General features: G+C 33.2%; 2 protein-coding genes across 2 annotated transcripts; one reads left to right on the top strand and one right to left on the bottom strand.

Moving 5' to 3' along the window:
* Nucleotides 1-1,875: 1,875 nt before the first annotated feature.
* Nucleotides 1,876-6,061, top strand: LOC139502668 (ultraviolet-sensitive opsin-like). The gene is made up of 3 exons (XM_071292196.1): nucleotides 1,876-2,574; nucleotides 3,414-3,537; nucleotides 5,204-6,061. The coding sequence occupies exons 1-3, from the start codon at nucleotides 1,927-1,929 to the stop codon at nucleotides 5,677-5,679; spliced, it is 1,248 nt and encodes a 415-aa protein (XP_071148297.1). The 5' UTR covers nucleotides 1,876-1,926; the 3' UTR covers nucleotides 5,680-6,061.
* A 2,370-nt stretch (nucleotides 6,062-8,431) lies between these two features.
* LOC139504320 (uncharacterized) lies at nucleotides 8,432-9,964 on the bottom strand. The gene has a single exon (XM_071294388.1). The coding sequence runs from the start codon at nucleotides 9,962-9,964 to the stop codon at nucleotides 8,432-8,434; it is 1,533 nt and encodes a 510-aa protein (XP_071150489.1).
* Nucleotides 9,965-14,746: the final 4,782 nt, after the last annotated feature.

Here is a 14,746-nt window from a genome sequence, read left to right as displayed (position 1 = left end):
AGATGTATGATTCATTATGATACTTTATTCTGATTGGCTAACTACACATCACGTGTTATTCCTTAAGCAAATGCATTACTAAATAAACTTTTCATTCATGTTAACGCGTGGTCCCACAATAAAGTGCACAGGTGAATTAAATAAAACAATTATAAAATTCTTGTTTTCATGATCATAGCTAAAAAATGTAATTATAAGTATTGAATGCTTCTTTTTGTAACTTCATGGGATTGAAAAAGCGTTGACCGTGCGCACATTTTTAGAATAAAGCGCTTCCGCGCTTCATACAAAATATACTTCGGTCAACGCTTTTATACCCCAATGAAGTTACAAAAAGGAGCATTCAATTCTTAAATATTGACGTTTTGTCTCACTTTGACCGAAGCGATACGAAGACTACATATGAGAGAATTAATTTCCCCTTATCTATTTGACATAAGTGATACGTTAATGTATAGCATGAATTGTAAGTGATAGACACCTTAGGTATATTGATTTAGGGTATTTGGTTCAATATAATGAAATTTGGGTCAAGGTAAAAGGTCAATGGTCGTGGTCAGATTCTAAGATTCAGACTTTTCCTTGTTTTATGTTCTCCTCTGTCACTTTTAAAGATATGTAAGGAAGAACTAGTGCAAAATGTTTGCCTAATATTGACGAAGATATGATACATTTGGTCTGAAACAATCCAATTACATCTTATAGGAGTTATTGTCCATGAAATGATTAAATTTAAGATTTACACATTATAAAGCCACAGGGTTTTGCAAACTGTTGTTTGGAATACGATCTTGAACAATATCTACCGGAGGTGACCTTGAGTAAATAGGAAGTAACCGTTTTTGAATTTTTTTTTTTATAAAAGAATACATAAACCAATCATTTGAGGCCAGAAGTGACCTTCAATAAACCGAGAGTACACCATAGCTACCTTATGTATAACGGGCAAAAGTCTATAGAAACCCTATATTTTTGGAATCAGTGTGAATAAAGCTATCATATGCGACCAGAAGTGACTCTTTAAAACCGGAAGTTGACAAATATATCCCTTATTTCAATCAAAAGTATGTATAGAAACATACATTTATTGAATCTATATGAAGAAACTGTGCTTGGACGCCAATAGTAACTTTGAGTAAACCGGAAGTAGCTTCTCATCTCAATGATTGAGAAAATTGTGGCACCTTCAATTGTTCTCTGAACAATTGGTTCTTACTTAAGAATGATGCTCGTCTATCTGATGTCGGCTTATTTAATCTGATTTATGATGATAAAGCTAGTTCATCAGTTAAAATATACATTCACGTACGCCTGGGACTATTATACTAATAGTCCCAGCTTACACCCCTCCAAACCAAAACTACACTTTGTAAATTCATCATACATAAATCATAGACACTATCGATCTTAAAATGAGAGTAACTCTTCCAAGTCTAAAGTATAAAAAGTGTACCACTAGCCTGTCAACGCTGAGGTTGTGAGCTCGAATCCCGCACATACACGTAGCAGGTGCGCTCGACTTAAATCTTCTTTTTTTCATGTCAGGTTGGTTTTCTTCTTTGCACTACGTCTCCTTCACCAATGTAAAAAATGACAGTCACAAAAAGCACAATAATACTAAAAGAGGTGTTAAACATCAATCAATCAACAAATATATCAATCAATCAATCAATCAATCAATCAAGCGTAAGATACAAGTTTTTTTTTATGTCAATTCTAAAATGAAAACTAGTCAGTTAATTTTTAATTTTGCCGTATTATTGCAAAACATAACAAAATGTGCATAAAATCCAAAATGTCCACTAAATGCTATGTTTAACATCTCCCATTTTCTTTCATGTAAGTTTTATTTGTTTATTTCTTCTTTTTTTCAGAAATCAAACTGCACTGGAACAGTTAGAAGATTAGTTCTTCTATTCCGAAATAATGAATGCGAACTCGACAGAAACAGGAATAGATTTTTATAAAAAAGTTGCTGCGCAGACTCCAGCCTGGTTTCATTACGTAACTGGTATCGTATTACTTATAACAAACCTAGGATCTGTAGTAACGAATGGATCCGTTCTTATTGTACTACTCGTAAAAAGCCGAAAGCTGTTAATCCGAACAAACCAATATATCGCAGCCATTTGCTTCAAGTCGTTCCTGATGTCAGCTTTTGGTGTTCCAATGGTGGTCGTGTCGTGTTTCAATAAATGGTGGTTTTTCGGTGAAGCCGGATGCAAGTACTACGCTTTTCTGATGTCATATGGCGGATTATCTAATATGTTACTTTTGTGTATGATTTCTGTGGAGAGATACATTTATGTGGTAAAACGTGGACTTTCACAACATTCATCTTCGACGTTCAGTATCGTTTCCATTACTGTATCATGTGCTATTGCCTTTGGTTTTGCCGTAGGTCCACTCGCCGGATGGAACCAGTACACTTTCGAAGGCGTGGGAACGTCATGCGCAATGGACTTAATCGGAGAAGAATACAATGGCCGATCGTTTATGATAACATTGCTAGTTATATTTTTTGCCTTGTCTGTTATTGTAATGACATTTAACTACGGATCAGTGTATGCTAAGGTAGGTTTCAAAATATTTGATTTGATTGATTTTTGGTGTTTTAACGCCACTTTTAAGGACTGCATAAAGACTATTTCGTGGCGGCCAGTTTTTATTGGTGGAGGAAGCCGGAGTGCCCGGAGAAAACCACCGACCTTCGATCGGAAAACTGACAATCCTAGTCAATTAAGATTAGAGTCGAGTGCACTCGCAAGAGCGGGGTTCGAACTCACAACATCAGTTTTGACTGGCTAGTGATTACAGTAGTAATTTACTACTTAAACCACTCGGCCACCGAGGCCGCAAGTTTCAAAAGAAGCGCTGAAGTGTTCTGACTTTGATGTATAACATCTTCGCCCGATATTTTATGTTAAGATCTCCCTCCTTAAGACAAGTAGTGTGAGAGAGAGTTCATGTCATACAAGTTAGCACTTTGTTGAGCTATGAAACCAGGTTAAATCCACCGTTTTCTACATAAGAAAATGCCTGTACCAAGTCAGGAATATGACAGTACCGGTAAGTGATATTTTCACTTCATTTGATGTGTTTGAGCTAATGCCTGTACGAAGTCGGGCATATCAATGTAGTTGTTTTCCTTTTGTTTGATGTGTTCGGCCTTTGATAAATGGTCTTTCCATTTTTAATTGGAGTTCGGTATTTTTGCTATAATTTTACTTTTCATTGGTAGATGTAATAAATATCATTTCATTGGTTGATGTAATAAATGCCATTTCATTGGTTGGAGTTAAAAATACCAATACAGAAAGTAAACCGGAAACAGATCCTTTTAAGCTAAGATCCGAAACAGGATCGGTATTTTAAGCAGATTGCGGTTTTACATAATAAACTTTTCGTTTTAGGTAATTAAAGAATCCAAACCTCATTTAAGATCCAGAAATCATGGCAATAGCCAACAATTAATGAAGAAGATGAAGAAGTTGACAATGGAAAAGGAATTGGCTATTACCGTTGTCATAATTATAGGTTAGTTGATCATTCGTCTCAACTCGGCCGATTCCGTGAGAGTAGCGGATTCTACCGAGGATTGCCGAATGGTTAGTTGATATCATTCGGACACAAGGGAGACTAAGAAATAGAAATATGGTCACATTGGTCTACTTTCGACGGACAGTAAAAACCCTCTGTGTTACCATTCCTACCTTTTTTTTTATTTATAGTTAATTTGATAATATTAGAACATGTAGGAAATATTTGCCACTGAACGTTAAGCAAGTGACAATTAATCTATCGGGCAAATGGGTTGGCGTGGCGTCGATGTTCTAGCGAAGTTTGATTTCAGGTTACTGTAAACCAACTTATTTTCGCGACATTCGCGAGTACAAAAATAACGCGAATATAAATAGTCGCGAATATGTACAATTTGGATCTTCACCTATTTAACTATATCAGCATGATCAAGCAAATTTGAAATCGCGAAATTAAATCGCCGCGAAAAGTGTTAGTAAGGAGTAAACGCGAAATAAAGTATCCGCGAAAATAAGTTGGTTTACAGTATCATGTTTTTTTTCTGTATTTTGGAAGAAAATGGATCATCTGCAATTAAAAATATGTGAAATATCCCCGACAGGGTTCTCACAAAGGCGACGGTACATCAGTAGTCATATCCATTCTCTATTTTGTCATAGGGACTGAAATAAAGAATTACATAGCTGCAACACTATTTAATCTTCTCACTGTTGGACTCGCCATAGCCAAGCATGATAATTCCTCAAATTTTGTAAACAAAAATGATTACTGAAAATTTTCGAGGTTGACATTTTCAAAAAGCGGAAGATTTCACATTTTAACGGGAGGGACGGAAGAGGGTCTGAAAAGCGGTAGATTTTAACTCCCGTCGGAAAAATCACATGTGAACTCACAATCAAAAATCTTTAGTGAGAACCCTGTCCTGCAGTTCTAGCTACGATCCGCACACTACTACATTAATGGGAAAAGTAAAAGTAAAGGAAAATAGTCCCGGAACGAGTTTATTGTAAATATAATCTGTCATTATGAGACTAAACACGTTGTTATAAGCTGTTATTAAAAATCCTGTCAACTCATGACTTAAATACTGTTTCCAAGGTTGTTGAGTCAGTGACACATAAACTATTCACCAGTCGTGAGAATAATTAATTTGGTAGAGAAGATTGGAATACAAAAAAAGCATGAAATTTCAAATCATTTTTTCTGATGATAGATCGAAAATGGCTCGCCGAATCCATAAATCCACAAATAAAATAAAACCACTCGCCTAACCTCGAAAGAATTTTGTTTTCTTGAAACTATCTTCTTACTCGTCTATTCCATTCATATATCTATTGTGCATGTCTAAGTGAAATTGGTATAATTATGGTTTCAATTAAAAATTTAAAAATATTTAGATTGATTTTTGTAACTTCCTCTATTGTATATTAAATTTATTATTAAAAAATGTGTTTTACTTGGTGTGTTAAATCAATGTTATAGGATATCCACCATTGAATAAAGTCTCTATATTGCTTATAATATATATATATAGTTTCTCATTCATTGACAATCCTACAACATCTTCTTCTTTTCATTTTTGCTTCATTGTGTATTGATAACGCGTTATAAAAAGAAGAAAAAAAATGAATTCTATCTCTCTTTTCATTGACTGTATTTTCAGGTTTTTTCCTGTTGTGTTATTCACCCTACGCAATCTTGCTTCTTTGGAAACTAGCCGACAAAGACAGTGACATTGATCCTATGTTAATGGCCGTTCCTGCCATGGTGACAAAAATAGGTGGAATGTTAACGCCATTTGTTTATTTGGGACGTAATAAAACTATTCGGACTAAAGTGTTAGAATTGTACTCATGCTGCAAATTAAGTAATACAGTTTCACCAGAGATTGATGACGAAGAACCACCTGAAAACCAAAAAGTACAGTCAATATCACGTAAACGTAAAGCCATAATTAAAAATCTAACAAGTACAGAAATTAAATACAAGTCGGAAGAAAACACAGAAGGTCACGTAGTGTCAAAGATTAATCCGAGTAAATGTAAATCGCTTGCAAGTATACAAAGCAATGAGACCCTAGAAGTGACGTCATCAAATAGACATTCAGATTTTAACATAAAACAGTATACAACAGTATAGCCAACCATAGAATCAAAATTTGAACATAGACTGGAAGCTTGGCTAAAAATAGGATTAGATAGAAATTGAAAATGTCGTCAAAGCGAGTGGAATACTAGTGCTTTTAGTATTTAGATGAATATCAAGTTTCTATAAATTCACAAATAATACAAGATTGTCTTGCGTTATAGATTTTAAGTGCTGAAGTATCATATCTTTTAATTTACTTGGCAGGTATTCATTTATTAGTCTTTGTGCTACATGTATCATGTTCCTTTTGGTCGTATAAAATCCTAATTTGATTCGGAAAATGTACATCCAGCCATTCGCATTTTAGCCTTGGGCGTTCCTGGTACATGCGCAATTGGGACGGAAGAGGTCTATACAGTGTTGTTTTCATTTTGTTAACCCTTATATTTATATTAAATTCACTTTTATTTTGTATAGTTTGTACTTTATCGGGAAAGTGTACACAAGTATGATATGTTTTTTACTGTTTGTACTATCAACTACCATAATCATGTTAGTTCGCGTCTGTGTCAGATTAACTAGTAATAACTTTTTCGTTGGTGTCGTTGACATATTTATTTATTTATTTGTATGTATGTATTTGTGTTTGATTTTTTTAGACAGTTATGTTGTATGACGTCTGTGATTGGTGCCAATTATTGATGTACTAAGGTTTAAATGAGTGAAGAAATAAAAAAGATCATACTTTATTAAGTCAAAAGAGCATAAGTTAAGAAACAACATAAGCTATAGATATTGAATGGTAATGCAGCTCCTTTGTGAGATATTTTATTATATTCTGGTAATATCGCCATACCCGATACACCTGTTTCAATCCTTGTTACCACAAATAGCAATATCCGGTGCACGGGGGTACACAATCATTACGGTATGATAATTCATCAGTTAAGGCACAATGGTTGGGTCTTCTGTCATTTTAGTGTATTCTTTGAACATGTATTTTGCATAGACTCACAAGACTTGTTTGAAGATTATACAAAAATAAAAATAATTATCTTTTAATCATTACCGTTTGACCTGCAAATAATCAATCAATTTTGCATGTTTATGATTTAAAAAAAATCTATTGAGAAATCACTAAAGATTAATTGTGTTGAGTACAGAAATAGGATATTAGGAAAATTAGGAATGAAAATGTAGTACAAAATGTCGTTGGGGTACCTATTTATTTTGATACCAAAAGTAACACTTCCTCTATTATTTTTGTTATCAACTCGTTCATTCCAGATGTTTTTGATTTAAATACTTATCTTTATTTAAAACAACTGTTTGGATGAAATTATTGCATATAAACTAACAGTAAAGATTTGGAAAATTATACAAAAAGTGTTGTTATTTTAATATATATATATATATTTATTTTACAAAATAATTTTAAATCATTTTACATTTCAACAATGTTACATATACATGTACTTCTTTGTCTTTAAATAGTTTTTGAGTCGCGTCCCTTTACATGGATATGTACAAATATCTATAATTAATATGTGCTTTGGACCCTTTATTCGGCATATTTATTAAAAAACCCGAAATAAACACATAGACAAATATTGCAGTTTAACAACCATTTATAAGATCTTATAGTCTCCAGTGAATGTCCATGTTATGCAAACACTTATTTGTTTATTCACGTCTTATGCTTACAATTATTTGGAGATACTGTAGAAAGAAAGAATCCGCCATCTTGACTTAGGGGAGGGGAAGAGGGGGGGGGGGGAGGGTGGAGTGGGATATGTTTTTTTCAACAAAAAAAATCTGATCCCCAATTTAAATAAAGCAAATATTCTTGCCAAACAGATGACAAAAAAACAAATTTACTGAATCAAGTTTTTCTCCTTACCTTATAGCGTTAAATATTGAAATTAATTCGATCGATAGCGTTGAAAACTAAATTACCCCCTCCCCCACCCCCCCCCCTTTCCCCTTGAAGTTAAATGATTGCTCCCTTACAGTTCATTTGTAGATGTGAAATGTCTGTTACAAATCTAAAGATAATGCATAACTATAAACATGATTTACTAATCTCAATTAGTAAATATACTATAAACCAACTAAATTTCGCGATTTTCGCGAGTAGAAAAATAACGCGAAATTAAATGACAAAATGTATAACTTGGATCTTTCCCTGTAAAACCATTCAAACGGGGAAACCAACGGTCTAATCTATATATGTTTGTTATCGTTTTTTTTATCGCTTCAGTGTTTCTGTTGTTCGTTTGTTTTCCTCTAATAATTGATGTGTTTCCCTCGGTATTAGTTTGCAACCCGCATTTGTTTTCTGTCATCGATTTATAACATTTGGACACTGTGTAGAAAATGCACTTATCTTTTATACATGTACCTGCTCGTAATCGGGTAAATATCAAATATTAGAATAAAGTCGAAAAATATGACTGCATTATACACACAAAACATCATCATAAAGAAATAGTATATAAAATGAGAAAATGTGGTATGATTGCCAATGAGACAATATCCACAAGAGACCAATGGAAGTAAAAGTTTAGGTCACTATATGGCCTTCAACAATAACAAAAACAACACTGCACAGTACGGTAAAATGACCACGAAATGACAAATGTAAAACTATCAAATTGAAATAAATAACGGCCTGATTTTTGTATACAATTGAAATTAATAATAAAAATAATAATATGACATACAACAAACACTGAATGGCAGACTCTTGAATTCGAAAAGATACTTTGACGAAATTAACAAGTTGGTAGGTTTGTTTTTTTGTTTAACATTCATCGCAGATTATATCATAAAGATGGGCATCCCCCGATAAAGAATTACAGACAAGAAGTATATCCTTATGGATATGTAACGCTGATGGCTTGTTTATACCATCATCACTGTCCAATAGAATCTTACTATTTTGACCATCTGAACATATTGCCATAATCATGTCCGATCCGTGACATGTCACGAAGACAAATCGATTGTTGTCAATAGCAACTTGGTGAGGTTCCGCTAACAGTTCATGTTGGAATGTCCAAGATAGTTTTCCGAACTCTGTGCAACATATCACTTTGTTTTCGTTTCGATTTGAACAAAGAAACGTATCATCATTCTGCACAACATATGAATAGTTTTGTGTCGGAATTTGTATTTTCCGGGAAACATTTCCAAAAAAGTCCATAATATGAACAATCTTCGATTTTTCAAAAGATACTACTATTTTATCGGTACTAATATCGACACTATAACAGTTTTCCTTCATTTGAATTTTTCTTATTTCTTTATCTTCACGCAGGTCAAGGACAACAAATAGGTTTAACGACCACAAAGTAACTACTACTGTATAATCTTCAGCAACGGCCATATCTGATGGTTGTCCGCTTAATTTTATGTTTCTACTATGAGTTCCATCTATGTTATGTATCACAAGTAGACTATTCTGAAAATCCGCAAAAACAGTTTGCAATCCTGGCAAAATAGCACACCCCGTTATTACCATATTGTGTTCACTTTTTATTTTTATATACTTGCGTCTTTTAAGCTTCAGTTGAGTTATCGTTCTTGGTTTCTTTTCTGTTGGTATTATGGAATTGTTCGGCTTTAATTGGATAGAAATCGTGCCTAATGAATTTACTTCTTTAAGAATAGATAGTAACTTAGGTCCAATCGTCAATTCTAAGTCTACTTTACATAATTGGTTATCTTTTTGTAAAGACTGAAGTTCTGATTGGTCAATTTCTACTTGCTTCGACAATATTCTTACTCCTAAAAAGGCTTGTAGATCTGTAGCATTTTGGTTCACGAAAGAAAGATCCATATAAATCCGCTTCAACTCGGCGTTTTTATTACTCAATAAAGATAGTTGTTCATTCGTTTTTCTTTTGGCTTCACTGTGCTTGTAGTCCAAGTCTTCAACTATATCTTTTTCCAAGTTATCAAAGTGTTTGTTTAAAGACCGTCGAACATTTTTAATTTCAAGCAATATGGATGATTTTCTATTGTATAAGTTTTCACAGTTTATTTTTGTATCTTTTATTAAATCTTCAAGTATATGAGACAGTTTTTGTACTTTTTGCATCAGATCTTTGAATGAAGTGGACTGTTTAAACTCCTTCACAAATGATTTGAGAAAACTGATTTCTTTGCACAGTTCATGGTCATGTCTATAACATTTCATACAACAAGCTGTATTATGCTCTTGACAAAACATTTCTAATTGCTGGCCATGAATTTCGCACAAGTTATTCATCAATAAAGCACATTTGGGAAATTGAACATATTCCGATAGTCCCATGGACGGATGCTCTATCATTGTTTTATCATGAATTTGTCGACATTTCGTGCATAAAATCTTTTCGCATTCAATGCACCATATAATACCCAATCTATGTCCATGAGAAGAACAAAATATTTGTGACATGTCTTTTTCCGTTGCTTCAAGCTGCAATATATAAAATGGTTAAATATATTTCTTTATTTTTTCTTGCAATTTGATCTTTTTAGAAGAGTCGTCCATTTTTTTGTTCTATACATTGTTACCCTTAATTCTCTATTCTCTTTATGTGTTAACACCTAATTACTCTCAATTCTTTAGTTTTTGCCTATTTTTGCTATTCTTAAAATTCGGCCAATTAATATATAGTATGTAAACCCTTGCCAAAGTTTCATATTTATATATATGTATTACTTATAATCAACATAATTGAAAACAAAAAACACAGCTGGATCAAATCAAATACGTTAACATTTGTTTTTGCTGCTTCTCTGATAATCTCACGACATTAAGGAGTATGCGCGAAGTCAGAATAATATGTTCGGGTAGGGTCACGTGCTACCGAATGTTACCTTGTGTATTACCATTCACTTTAAAAAATTAAGGTCAGCGTTCCGACCAAAGGAGGGTAACTCATTACATTAATAGTTATCAAAGGTACCAGGATTATGATTTAAATAAAGGCAACAGTGGTATACCGCTGTTCGAAATTCATAAATCGATAGAGAAAACACAGATCCCGGCTACAAACTTAAACTGAGGGAAACGCATCAAATATAAGAGAACTACGACACAACAGAAACACAAAATTAAAATGTAACACATACAGAAACAAACTATAATAACAATGGTCATTTCCCTGACTTGGTACAGGGCATTTTAAAATAAAAATGGTGGGTTGAACCTAGTTTTGTGGCATGCCAAATCTTCCGCTTTAATGGTAATGTTTATTACCATTAAGCAGACGCGCGTTTCGTCTACATAAGACTCATTAGTGACGCTCTGACCAAAATAGGTATAAAGCTAAACGAGTTCAAAGTTGAAGACCATTAAGGACTCAATTTACATGTAATTGATTTGCCACTGCACGTTCAACAGCCGAAAGCCATCATCATAACTCAAATGACGAATAATACTTACCTTTTTTCCACTCCTTTCACGTATATTATTCCAATGTTATATGCTAATCAATAGTTCACTAGTCTACATTATTAACTAAATTCTTTAAAGAACTCCTGACATCGAAGGTTTGATCCGATTATAATAATACGCCTTTTAATATGTATTAGACATATACATGTTTGTCGGAGATTGATTCGATTGCATTATATAAATTTAATAAGTCATTTAAACAAGAATGATAAACAAAGAGTTGTATTTTAAAAACTATTGTATTATATTAAGAAGGCATTTTAACCAGAATGAAACATATATTTTTGTAAAAAATCTATGGCCTATATTCAATTATAATATTCCATATTCCATGAAACCTCTTTCAAATTTAACCATGACACTGTAATCATCTTTAGACATTTTGTACTCTCTTTGGAAATACTAAAATTTGTTTGTGAATTGAGAATGGAAATGGGGAATATGTCAAGGAGAAAGCAACCCGACCGAAGAGCAGACAACAGCCGCAGGACACCAAAGTGTCTTCAACACAGCGAGAAAATCCCGCACCCAGAGGTGGGCCTCATATGGCACCTAAATAGAATTGTGTACTAGTTCAGTGAAATGAAAAAAAAGGAAAATCACAAAAATACTGAACTTAGAGGAAAATCAATTCGGAAAGTCTATAATCACATAACAAAATACATAAAAAACGAATGGACAAGAACTGTCATGTTCCTGACTTGGTACAGGCATTTTCAAAGAAAATGGTGGATTAAACCTGGGTTTATAGCGCTAACCCTCTCACTTTGATGACAGTCTCATAAAATTCCCCCTTAACTTCAAAATACATAAATGAACTCAAATAAAAAAAAAACCATACAAGACTTACAAAAGCCAGAATATCCTGAATAGGGACATGCGCAAACATGAGGTTCGGTTGAACATGTTTCGTGAGGTCTCAACCCTCCCTCTAAACCTCCAGCCAATTAAAATGAAAAAAAAAACACATAGCAATACGCATAGTAAAACTCAGTTTAAAAGAAGTCCGAGTCCGATGTAAGAATAGGTTATAAAAGAAAATATGTCTTTTATATTACAGATGTCTGATTAGAGTATTATGTAATAACAAATTTGATATTTGCATGCTTTGACATTTTATTGAATAATATTCTTTCTTAACAGAAGACGATCTAAGTTGGAATAACGTGTTTCTTACCCTTTGTGTTATAACAAATGCTCAACAACTTTTAAAAGGTAGGCATTTGTTGCACCCAAAGCCCTCAACAAAAACACCCAGTCTCATACCAAAAACAACCAAAGGCCATGGATGTACAACTAATTAAACACGTAAAAAGAGAAACAAAAATTGACAGAAATGAATGTCTCAATAGTTTTGTTGATATGAAAATCAATAGAATGATTGCGTTAAATCTTTGCAAAAGATTCGAAGTAACTTTCAAGGTGACTATGTATATAAATGTTGAGCTGTTTTGGTGTAGAACAGAATTGAGATTCTGTTCAGAGAAATTGTTGTTGTGTTTGCAAGTTAATAAATTGCCGGATATTAACGTCTTTTTTGAATGGCTATTTATATATGGTACAGTATTAAATTGAAAATACAGCCTTTCACGACAAGATAATTATCAGATATTGTTTTTAATTCTGATAAGAAGGATTATACGCAATGAGTGAAATCAGAACAGGCTTTGTCGATCGTTGACCTCATTAGTTCTGAAACACTTTACATGCATATGCCCTTTTGTGTTTCTTTAATACATAATGACATGGCTCTTTTATTTTGGAAAAAAATACACAATAAGCATAAAGACAAGCGACAAGAAGGACACGGTAAGGTTCGCTGCATTGAAGATCCATTCGGCTGTTATCTGCTCTTTGGTCAGGTTGTTGTCTCTTTGACACATTCCTTATTTCTGTTCTTAATTTTACTATATTTTATATTCTCCAGAGGATATGCATAAAAGAACTGTAGACTATATCATTTTCATACTTTGAGCAACATAACTATGGTATATCTCTACCTGTGTGACGTTTACATACTGACGTCAAACGCGCAATTTAATATTAACATAACCATTCAGTCCCAGTACTTGAATTCTTTCAATCCTGTATAGATGGATTTAAGATAAGGCCGTTAGTTTTCTCGTTTGAATTGTTTTACATTGTCTTATCGAGGCCTTTTATAGCTGACTATGCGGTATGGGCTTTGCTAATTGTTGAGGCCGTACGGTGACCTATAGTTGTTCATTTCTGTGTCATTTTGGTCTGTTGTGGAAAGTTGTCTCATTGTCAATCATACCACATCTTCTTTTTTTTTATATTAACCTACATAAAAATATTCAAAAATAAGAAAGCAATGAATGAGGGTGTTAAACATGATATATGCCTTTTTGTGCTTCTTCGTTAAATATTTGTTTGTTTTATTGGGATTAAGATAATAACACAATGTTGACTGCTGTACCTCTATGGTTGACATTTTATCTATCATGTCTGTTTGTTTTGTTCACACATCGTTGACAATACAATGGAATTTGATGCGACTTTCATACAAGTGATTGATGTTTAGCTAGCTTTAAAACAGGGTTCAATCCACCATTTTTTACAAAAGAAAAGGCCTGTACCAAGTCAGGAAGGGATTTGACTGATATTATATGATGTGTTTGAGCTTTTGATTTTGCCATTTGATGAGAACCTTTCCGTTTTTAATTTCTTCGGAGTTCAGTATTTTTATGATTTTCCTCCTTTTTAGGGTCGCACATCATAATTTCACATAACTCAAATTTTCATGTTTTGATATCCGTTTTTTTTATTTTTTCTTGTCACTAATTTTCACAAAGAATATATCAAACATTGAAAAAAAACTTTAACATCGTTGTGACAATGTTTGCTAAAGCTATCTGTAGATACGAAAAACCCATTATATTGTAGCTTGTAGTCAGCACTTATGTATTGACATGAATTATTATTGATATTCCCATTATTATAAATTGTGTTTACAAAACTTTCACTTTTGAAATATTAAGGCTTTTCTACCTCAGGAATAGAATACCTAAGCTGTATTTGTCTAAACTTTCAGGAATTTCTGGTTTTCAATGCTCTTTAACTTCAAACTTTATTTAGCCTTTTAACTTCTTTATTTTCGAATGTCACTAATGAGTCTTTTGTAGACGAAATGCGCGTCTGGCACAAGTACAATATTTCAATCCTGGTATCTATGATGAGTTTATATATATCACTACAGGGAGTTACCACTGCAAAATCAGCTGAACGTTTTAATCACGTTCTATAATTGCAAAACTATTAAGCATATCAATGATCGAGACTAGCCGTCGTCAAACTTCTATATATCTTTTGACTTTTATTTTGATAAAGTGCGTATTTCCGGTTTTTGACAGTTTTACATTTATGTCAAAATGTTATGAAAGGTAAACGACCCAAAAGATTTTTAGTCCAGGTGTTTGGTACTTCCTTAATATCTTGAATGTTTTGACTTTTTATTAGGTAAATAGAAATGCACCAGAGGTGACAGACTAAAGCAACGTCATTGTTCAAAATATATTTTAAGAAGGATACATACAACCACATTAGGAACTTTATTTTTGCAGCTGCCCTCACAAAGTCAGGCGAAACTGATTATTAAAACAAGAAGTGGCCATTACGCTAAATGTTACTTTAAACATCCCGTATGTC

The sequence above is a fragment of the Mytilus edulis genome, chromosome 14 (genome assembly GCF_963676685.1).
Source record: "Mytilus edulis chromosome 14, xbMytEdul2.2, whole genome shotgun sequence".
In the NCBI taxonomy this organism is placed as follows: domain Eukaryota; kingdom Metazoa; phylum Mollusca; class Bivalvia; order Mytilida; family Mytilidae; genus Mytilus; species Mytilus edulis.
The sequence above is the reverse complement of the archived record's forward strand: the minus strand, read 5'-3'. Positions and strand labels throughout refer to the sequence as shown.